Below are 10,432 nucleotides of genomic sequence, written 5' to 3'. Positions count from 1 at the left end.
GCTGGGAAATCTGTGTTGGTGCCCATTCCCTTCCATCAGCGCCATGTTCTTTCACTCTGACAGCACTTCATCATTCACTCATTCATTTGACAAATATTTGAGTGCTAACCACAAGCCAGGCCCTGTCCTCGGCTTATCTGTCACACTGTATTGTCACTGCTTACTTCAATATTTCAACACCTCGTACGGTAACGCACTGTAATGCACATACCATCAAATTCACCCTTTCAAATGTATAATTCGGGGGTTTTTAGTATATTCACAAGGTTGTGCAACCATCATTTAAATCAGAACACTTTCATCCCCCCACAAGGAAATCTGCTAGTAGTCATTCTCCATCCTCACCAACCCCCCTAGGCTCTGGCAACCCTTAACCTTTTTGTCTCGGTGGATTTGCTTAATCTGGAAATTTCACGTAAGTGGAATCACACAGTATGTGGTCTTTTGTGATTAGCTTCTTTTTGTTAGTGTAATGTTTTCAAGGTTCATCCATGGTGTAGCACACATCAGCACTTTATTTCTTTTTATGGCTGAATAATAGCCCGCTGCATAGGTATACCACATTTGCTTTATCCATCCAGCGGGCGATGGACGATTGGGTTGTTTCCACTTTTTAGCTATTTTGAATGATGCTGCTGTGAACATTCATGTACAAGCTTTTCTGTGAATCTATGTTTTCATTTCTTTTGGAAGTATACATAGGAGTGGAATTTCTGGGTCCCATGGTAACTCTGTTTAAACCTTTTGAGGAACTGCCAGACTGCTTTCTAAAGCAGCTGTACCATTTTCCATCCCCACCAGCAAGGTATGAGGGTTCCAATGTCTACACATCTCACTAACACTTGTATTTGTCTTCTTTGACTCTAGCCATCCTAGTGAGTGTGAATTGGTCCTTCTGAAGCTTTGTGAGGACAAGGACTCCATCCATCTTGCTCTCTACTGTGTCCCAGAACCTAGGACAGTGCCTGGCACTTACCAGACATTCACATTTTGTCTGATATACTCAAAAAGTGTTGAATGCATAGGTAAATCAAAAGCTACTTAGATAATTACCATCTTTATTGATTGTGAGTTTAACTCCCCAGTAGAGATCTATCAAGGGATCTAGTATCTTTTTCTGCACAATACTGTACCACCCCTCCTCTGTTACCATAGTCTCTCTTCAGGGAGAACATTGGGTTAAATGTAAGCTTTCTTTCCTTTCTTTTCTTTTCTTTTTTTTTTTTTTTTTAGACTTTACTTTTGAAAAATAATGTCTACATGCAACATGGGGCTTGAACTCACAACCCTGAGATCAAGAGTCACAATGCTCTACTGACTAAGCCAGCCAGGCACCTCAAATTTAAGCGTTCTAATTTTCCTTCAGATACTCATTTGGATCTTAGGTGTGCACAGATTCCTTATTTAGGCACTTACAGATAATTTCTTGGGTACTGGAACACCTTGTTTTTTCCTATGTTCATTTCTCCAGCAGAATTCTCCACTTCCTTCTGCAGGGCTTTCTGCTCACCCGAAGCACTCCATGCTTGCAAATAAATAGTCTTCCTTTTGTTTCTTTCTAAACTGCTCACACTGGGACAGTCAAGAACTATGACAGACCAGCTCTTCTTTTGGAGGTTTTCTTTTAATATCTCTCTACACCGTCTTGGCTCCTTGATGTGGAAGTATCTCGGGACATTTAGAGCAAGGAAGTCAGGCGAGGGACTAGGTGATGCTCATAGCCAGCACCCAGCACTTGAAAAATAGTTGTTGGATGGATGGATGGATGGATGGATGGATGTGGATATGTCAGAGATATGTTGCAAAATGCAGACTTGATCAACATACATTTATTGAGTACCCACTGTATCCCACTATGGTGCATGTTGCAACAAAAGGTAAACAAACAGAGGACCTACCTTGGACTAGGAAGTTTCTAAAATCCCAGTCCTAGCTGTGTTATTTACTCCCTTTCTGTATCTTTTCACTCTCTATCGTACACCTAGTGATTTTCAGGATCACATTTTAGCTAAGGAATCTACCCATTGCATAAGCCCCAGATAGGAAATTGTGATCTACTCTCAGCAAAATCTGGAATCAAAAGTGCCCCAGTTCGCTCCGTACCCCCAAACAGCTAAGAATCCCCCAAATGCTTAGCTTCCTGATCTTAGGGGTTCCTGGTTGGGAACCCTCCGAAAGAATGGACAGCACGTCCACCAGAGGGTGCTGTGGGGGCAAATTTGTGCCGGGAGGGAGGCTTGACCAGTGACCCTCAGAGCCAGGTAGGCGTCTTGAGTAATTTTCATTCTTCCTGGCGTTGCCTTCCCAGCCCCTTGAACCATCGCCGCCCCTCCTCCCATAGGTGGTTTCCCCTCGATAATTAGCCATTTTCGGGGACTTAAAGAGTGCTTGCTTTGAAAAGACGCCTGGCTTCTGTTCCTGATACCCCGTGGCTCGGGCCACTCGGGTCACAGGCCGGTCGGGCAGGGTGGGTGGGGACCTCCCGGGCGTCAGCGGCCCGGCGCCGCAGGGGCCGCGAAGGGGTTAACCCGGCGGGGGGGAGGGGAGGGGGCGCGGGCCGCGCCTGCGCTCTGCCGCCCTCCATTGTCTCCACGGCGGCGAGGAGCGCCGGCGAGCGCAGCCCGGGACCGAGCGGGGCGGAGCGGCTGGCGGGGCCGGCGGCGGCTGGAGCTAGAGCGCGACGCGACGCGACCGCGGCTTCCCGAGCTCCGCCTGGCCGCCCAGCGCCGCAGCCCGCCCGAGGCCTGGAGGGGTCCGGGCCGGCGTCCATGGTCGCGGCGACCTGAGGAGGGGGACGCGCCCGGCGCCCCCAGCCCTCCTCTGCCTCCTCCTGTCCGGCGGGCGGCCTCCTCCGGCGCCTCCTTGCGCCCGCCCGCCGCCTCCCTCCCTCCTTCCCTGCGGCTCCCCCGGCTTTCGGGAGCCCGGGGGCGGCCTGTGGCGCGCCGAGACCGCGCCGGACTGCGCCTCTTTGGACCTTGAGGGGAAACATGCGTTTGGCTTGGATCGTTTTAAATTCTTAGTTTGGGATCCCCGCCCGCCTGCCTCTTCCGCCCCGCGGGTTTTCTTTCCTTTTTTCTTTTTTTCTTTTTTTCCTCCCGGTCTCCTTTTTGACTCCCTCCCCCTTTATGCTCGCCCAACCCTCCCCCCGCTGCTGAGAAGTGGGGGAGGGTCTCGGCCTCCAGGTTCCCGCCCCACCGGGGCCCGGGCGAGCATGGGGGGCAAGCAGAGCACGGCGGCCCGCTCCCGGGGCCCCTTTCCGGGGGTCTCCACCGATGACAGCGCCGTGCCCCCGCCGGGAGGGGCGCCCCACTTTGGGCACTATCGGGCGGGCGGCGGGGCCATGGGGCTGCGCAGCCGCTCGGTCAGCTCAGTGGCGGGCATGGGCATGGACCCCAGCACGGCCGGAGGGGTGCCCTTTGGCCTCTACACCCCCGCCTCCAGGGGGACAGGCGACTCGGAGAGGGCGCCCGGCGGCGGAGGGTCTGCGTCCGACTCCACCTATGCCCATGGCAATGGTTACCAGGAGACCGGCGGCGGTCACCATAGAGACGGGATGCTGTACCTAGGCTCCCGAGCCTCGCTGGCGGATGCTCTACCTCTGCACATCGCACCCAGGTGGTTCAGCTCGCACAGTGGTGAGTCCGCGGGCGGTGGAGGCCTCGGAGGGTGGAGTGCAAGGGAGGGCGCGTCGGGGCGCCCCAGACCTTCGCGCGCTTGCGAAGATTTGGAAATGGAGTGCGCGACCTGGATCTGTCTGCTTTCCCTTTGGTTCCTGGGGATGAATGGGATATCTATCCTCTAGAAAAGAGGCTTCCTGCGAGGTTGCGGAGCCGGGCGTATTAGGACTTCAGGCGTTGATTCACTTGTGGATGAGCAGAGCCAAACCTGCCTATTGAAGTCCCGTTTATTGGCATCACCGTCCTCAGAAAGGAGGTTTTGTCTGGCTTATAACAAGTCGGCCTCGAGGCTTCCTCTCTGTCACTGCAGCATTGTGCCTGCCTCACCGTTAGCAGCGAGGGGGATCCACTTTGACCAAGCAGTGTCTCTCGAACAAAGAGTGTGAAAAGAAAGAAAATTGGGGGCAAGTGTTGTTTGGATTAGGGCTCTCACTTTCGCTGGGAGAAGGGGGTGCCCAGTTTTGCCAGTCTCCTGCTGGAGATCCGTTTGAATTGGTAAAAATGGAGCAGCCGGAAGGCTGCTGGCATATAGACAGGTGTGGCCTGCTGAATGGAGGGCCTAGCCAGGGAACCTCCCTCTGAGGCTTTGCAGGACCTGGGCTCTGGTGGCGGGTGCTGCATGCAGTAGGTTTGGCTCCATGACTCTCGCATCCCTCCATCTTTTTTCTTCTCCTCCATGCTAAGTGCTAGGTCTTCCTGGTGGTCTGTATCTTTTCGTAATGGGGAGGCGGCACTTGATTGCCTGGCTGTTGGTACATCACAGGGCAAGAGGCGGATTCAAAGAATCTGGATGAATTCATTTTGTGAACTTCTGGTGACAGGCCAGCAAAAAGCTGGAGGAGGGTTTCCCAGGCCCTGAGTGGCAGGGCGGAAAAGGCACCGGCAGGAGCTTCTGGAGGAAAACAGGTCTATTGGCTCAGCTAACCTGAGAAGCCAGGTTAGGCTTCTAGAAAATTGGTCACGAGGGCGTGGGGCCGCTATTTGCTAATTGGCAAGTTGGAGTGAAGAAGTTAACGTATTCAGACTTCTTTGAGAGAGTGAAGAAAATCTAGGTATTGTGTAGAAAGAAGAAAGATTGCTTTCTGGAGGATGTGTCTATTGGATCGCTGTTCTAGCTATGGTTGAAATAGGGTAGACTTTTGGAATCTTTTTTAATTTCTGGTAATAGGTTGGCTTTTGGTTCAGTTCTATAAACTTTCATTTGTGAAGTAATTTTTTGAGGGGGAAATAGTGACTGACTTAGGGTACCACTTGAAAGTGGCTTTTGAATTGCTAAAATGGTATTTTAGTCCCTGAACAGACCTCTAGATATCATTGGAGCTTCCTCGGCCTGCATCAGTCTCTTGCTCTGAATGAGATGCAAGGTGTGACTGCTTTGGGCACTTCGAGACATTTGATCATTTTTAGACATGTTGAAATTAAAATTTTTTTCTCCACAAAATTTGGTCCAGAAAGACTTAGCTATAGTTGTGCGATGACGGTGGTTAAGTTTTTGAAAGAATCGTCATTAGTATCCGATTTTAAACTGAAAAACACTGTAAGAAGATTCTCTCTAAAATCACAGAGTTTTGTGTGTTGCAAAACAAATGTAATGTTATATAGACCCTTGTCTGGGAAAGGAGTTTGCATTTGGCTAAAATTTCTTATCTCTTACTAGAAACTTCATTTCCTTATTCCACCTGGTACCAGGTTCCATGTTGGAGTTAAGAGCTTACAGTTGGATTCCAGAATTTCAGACTCTTCAGCTGTAAAACCTGAGTTTAATTTTTTTCAACCAGCTGTGGTGAGGGTAGGAAGAGCCACTGAACCATGAGAATACAGGAAAAGTTGGGGCATATTAATACCTTTGGGATTGATAATAAAGTGTGTGTGAGGCTGCTCCTAATATTTTGGGTAATACCTTCTTTTTTGAAATTATTTATACACCCCCCCCCCCACATATATGTGGTTTAAAGTAATCTTTATGCCCAACTCATGCTCTATGGAATGAGCCAGTCAGGTGCCTCAGGTAAGAAATTCTTTGTAGGACCGTCCTGTCCTTTTGTAAGACATGGCCTGCCTTACATGCCTACGACATGCCTCCACAAAGTTTCCAAATGCTCAAGTGGGGGCGGGGGGGGGGGCATCACCCTGATTGAAAGCCACCGCTTTAGGAATGCATTGTTTTATTCAAAATTAAATCATTAATTTTTCCTTTGCAGTTCACTTGATGTGAACCTTCATATTTCCACTTTTGTGCAATGGTGGTTCTGTCTCACTTTCCGGAACAGGCCACAGGATCTTCCTTCCAGGACATCCTTTTCCTCTCTCGTTTATTGCTGTAAGAGGAGAAACTTGTTTCTATTTTGGAGCTTTTGAGTAAGGTCCAAGCACTTTTTGCTCTCGTGTCACAAGAGTGGAAGCATAAGGATTTCAGTGCACAATTGACTAGATGCCTGGAAGTTGATGCGATGTTGTTGCTTGTGTTTTTAAGGTGCTTTTGGAACTCTTCATGGGCACAGAAAACAGTTGTCAGTGAAATAAGTAGGGGAGCTCAATGTACACGAAGCTTCCTCAGAGAGAGTGAGCTGATGTTGTATCTGGAGGTCGGATACTGGGGTCTCGGCCCCTCCTGGGAGTAGCTATGACCTTGGGTAAGACACATCACCTCTCTTGAGCCTCATCTTTGTTATTTTTAAAATAGATGTGGAAATCTTTGGCAGTCAGCCTGTAAAGGTTGTTCCCGAAAGCCTGTGAGGATACGTAGCCGTCGCATCTGTTCCTACACTTCCCCAGGTTGTGACCCTTATAATTGGAATGCTTTTCCTTCCATTCTGTACATGGGATAGCTCTTTCTGGTCCCTTCGAGTTCTACTTAAATTTCTCCTCAGAGACCACTCTTAAAAATTGCCTCCCTCATGTTAATCTCTCCGGTGACTCACCTATTACCTTAACAGCACTTAACACACTTTATAAGTGTTTTATTTATCCTTTTAGCTTTTCTGTTTAGTTTGAGTTTTAAGCTTCATGAGAGCAGGGCTGTGCCTCTTGCTCACTGTTGTCTCTCTTGCACTGTGTGTGCCTGGCACAAATACTTCTCGAGTGAATGAATTGGAGTGCCCCGTGTCCATCATCTCTTTTAATCGTCACAACAATTCTAAGAGGTGGGCGTTTTTATTCCCATTTTACAGGTGAGGAGCCTGAGATACAGGACGAGGGTGAGGAGCCTCCACAAGGTCAAATAGCTAAGAGGTGGCAGAGCTGGGATTGGAATGTAGGTGTCCCGTGTGAGAACCTGGGCTCCTGACCATTACGCTCCACGGCCTGTCATCCTGAAACACCGGGAAGCTGGGTAGTGTACTGGAAATGGTACTGGCCTGCGAGTCACAGGGCTAGGCTCATCTACTGGTTGCACTACAAGTTAACTGCCTGACTTGTGACCGTGGGCACGTGAGTCATTTAGCCTCAGAGTCACCACTTTGTCACCTGTAAGGTGGAGATAATACCTGTCCTGCTTACCTTTCAGAGTCATGGTGAGGATCTCATGAGACAGTGTTTACAAAAGCCAAATAACATGCAAAAGGAAGGTGGTGTTCCTGTAGGTGCACTTCTCTGATAGTTCTCTGCCTTTCATCGCTGCAGAATTTGCTGGGCAGAGAGATTTAGAACTGTGTGAACTGTTTCTACAGAATGGAAGCTAGTGCTCTCTATTGAAATCTGACCTACATCGACAGGCCGTTTATAATAATGAATGCCATTGAGAAGAGCTGCTTTATAAGATGAGAGTTAGTGTCCCTTTCTTTCCACATTAAAATGTAAATTTTGCTTTATGGTGTTTAACCCCCTAGTGGTTTTCTGGGTGGTGTTCTGGAGGTCTGGTCATTCTTTTTTGGTGGTCCTGTTGATCTCAGAACATGGATTACTGGATGTTGGGGGGAAACATAGAGGATCCACCATGTTAGAAGGAAGAGGTTGCCTATTTTCCGGGTCCTGCTATAAAATGGTCACTAAGGGTTTCAATCCAGCTTCTTAGCCATGTGCACGTACACATGTGCATATTCAGAAAAATCTCAACTGTTCTCTGTTGTCACCAAGTCTTCGACTGGGGCTGATAGAAGGTAACTTTTGATAAATCTTTGAACATGCTAGCAGGATATCTCATGGATTCTATTTTGCCACCATGCTGGTGTTCTCAAGTGATTTAAGTGTCTCTTCTTAAATAATTAAAGAGAGTTGCCAACCCTATTGGAGTGGATCAGATAGCCTCCCTGTGCCTCACCATAGGTGTGCGAGAGGTCATGGTCCTTTACATGGTTTCTGTGGAAGGAAAGCATTGTGTGGTCTTCAAAAACCATGACGGCTCTCCTGCTCTGCAAAAGTCCTATTCTTAATGAAAAATTTTTTGGTAAAGCACAGTTTTTAGTTCTTTGTTTTTAGTTCTTTTACCATGAGGGCTTATTTTCTATAAAGTAAAAAAAGTTCCCTTGAGAAGCTGATGATTCCTTGAAGGTCACAGTCAACTCTTCCTCATTGAGGTTTGAAGGGTGTTGGAAGAAACAATGGTTTCACTCTTAAAGTGTTTGTTTTATGGGACGTGTACATTTTGCTATTAAACAAAGACACACCCCAAATATGTCATAAGGAATACTCTGAGCCAGGCCACTCCGCACCAGAGAAATACACCTCTAGTTCCTTTTGGGAAAAGGAACATGCTTTGTATTTTGCAAATGTGATATTCAACCCAAGCTTATTGGGCACTAACATTTTGGCAAATCTGGTTATAAAACTAAATTTCGATTTTGACAGTTTCAGAATTGGAAACAAATTCATAGAGCAGTGGTGGTAACTTAAATGGACGAGTCTCATTTCTGCTTACCCTTAAATAGTTTTTTTTGTTTGTTTTTTTTCATATATATTTTTTAAGTTTATTTATTTGAGAGAGGCAGAGGCAACATGAGTATGGGAGGGGCACAGAGAGAGAGAGAGAGAGAAAGAGAGAGAGGGAGAATCCCAAGCAGGCTCTGCACCATCAGTGCAGAGTCTAATGCAGGGCTCAAACCCACCAAACCATAAGATCATGACCTGAGCTGAAACTGAGAGTTGGGTGCTTAACTGATGAGCCACCCAGGCGCACCTAAAATAGGGGTGTTTTTAATGATAGTGGGTCACTGAGATTATAGTACTAGAATCTCAAAGTTAGCTCAAAACCTAAACCCTAATCCCAGTCTTTTAGAATGTTAGAGGAGTATAAATTGCCATCTGTTTCTTTTCTAAGCTTTGTCATGGCCTAGTGTGTATCAGACTGTCTCTAGTGATTACTGTGGGTACAGGCTTGAATATGAAAAGGGACTTCTCGGAGACCCAGCAGTTTTCACTTCTGAATCTTCTTTCCTCATAAGAACAAAGGTTTATCCTTGAATGCAACAATTGGGTTCCTGGTTGTTGTTGTGGTTGTTTATTTATTCTGAGAGAGAGAGAGAACATGAGTGGGGTAGGGGCAGAAAGAGAGGTAGAGAGAATTCTAAGCAGGCTCCGTGCTGTCAGCACAGAGCCCAACGCAGGGCTGCAACTCATGAACTGTGAGGTCATGAGTCTGAGGCTTAACTGACTGAGCCATCCAGGTGCCCCAGGGTTCCTGGTCTTGATATTTGAGGGGTGAGTTGTAGGTATGATTGAATAACCTGAAGACCAACAACCTTCAAGTGAGAAGCAAACAAAGAGCCAAGTTTAGTCTTTTTTTTTAAATCTTTTTTAAAATGTTTATCTTTTGGGGCACCTGGGTGGCTCAGTTGGTTGAGTGTCCAACTTCAGCTCAGGTCATGATCTCATGGTCTGTGAGTTCGAGCCCCGCATCAGGCTCTGTGCTGACAGCTTAGAGCCTGGAGCCTGCTTCACATTCTGTGTGTCTCCCCATCTCTAGGTCCCTCCCCTGCTCACGCTCTCTCTCTCTGTCTCTCAATAATAAATAAACGTTAAAAAAAAATTTTTTTTAAATAAAAAATAAAATGTTTATCTTTTTTTTTTTAATGTTTATTGATTTATTTTTGAAAGAGAGAGTTCGCGAACTTGAGCCGGGGAGAGGCAAAGAGAGAGGGAGACAGAGAATCCCAAGCAGGCTCTGTGCTGCGGGCTCAGAACCTGACATGGGGCTCGATCCCAATATACTGTGAGATCATGACCTGAGCCAAAACCAAGAGTCAGACGATTAACTGCCTGAGCGACCCAGGTGCCCTGAGCCAGGTTTAATCTTAAAGCAGCAGCTGGGGTAGCTTCTCTCCTGATGAGACTGTTTACAGTGAGTTCTCCCTGGAGTTGTTAGAAGTGACAGTACAGCCTTCCTCTGCTGGAAGTAAAGAGGAAGGGGGAATTCACTGGGTCCCTATAAACACCAAGTTAAAGGAGGCATTATAATTTCTAGTGCCCTCTTTGGGTCTATAACAAGAAGGAGGCAGACATAAACAAGCTCCCCTGATTTCTGTGAATGGTTCAAAGGGTTTTCAAACTTGACTCTGCCCAGTATTCTCTAGGGGGTTTGTTAACAGTGCAGATGACTGGACCTCACTCCCAGAATTCAGTGGAGCTAAGGAGAGACCCAAGAATCTAAATTTGTAACAAATGATTCTGAAAATTCTCTTCCCAGAGAAAGAACTCTAAATGCTTTTTTTTGGTGCACTCATTAGCATGCTTCTCAATATTACTAAACGGATCAAGTATCTCCTAAGCAGGATCCATACAAATCTTCCTTTCACCTGCTCCCAGAGGGTAGTGTCACCCAG

At 47.3% G+C, this 10,432-nt stretch overlaps 1 protein-coding gene across 2 annotated transcripts in view; it reads left to right on the top strand.

Annotated features, from left to right (window-relative positions):
- The first annotated feature begins 2,577 nt into the window (after positions 1-2,577).
- Positions 2,578-10,432, top strand: part of ZNRF1 (zinc and ring finger 1) — a 105,160-nt gene continuing 97,305 nt past the window's right edge. For both annotated transcript variants that reach the window (XM_047836437.1, XM_047836438.1), the window contains exon 1: positions 2,578-3,635. In XM_047836437.1, the coding sequence (XP_047692393.1) occupies positions 3,212-3,635 (424 nt within the window). In that variant the 5' untranslated portion in view covers positions 2,578-3,211. The remainder of the gene's footprint in view (positions 3,636-10,432) is intronic.

The sequence above is a fragment of the Prionailurus viverrinus genome, chromosome E2 (assembly GCF_022837055.1).
Source record: "Prionailurus viverrinus isolate Anna chromosome E2, UM_Priviv_1.0, whole genome shotgun sequence".
NCBI classification, from domain to species: Eukaryota; Metazoa; Chordata; class Mammalia; order Carnivora; family Felidae; genus Prionailurus; species Prionailurus viverrinus.
The sequence above is the reverse complement of the archived record's forward strand: the minus strand, read 5'-3'. Positions and strand labels throughout refer to the sequence as shown.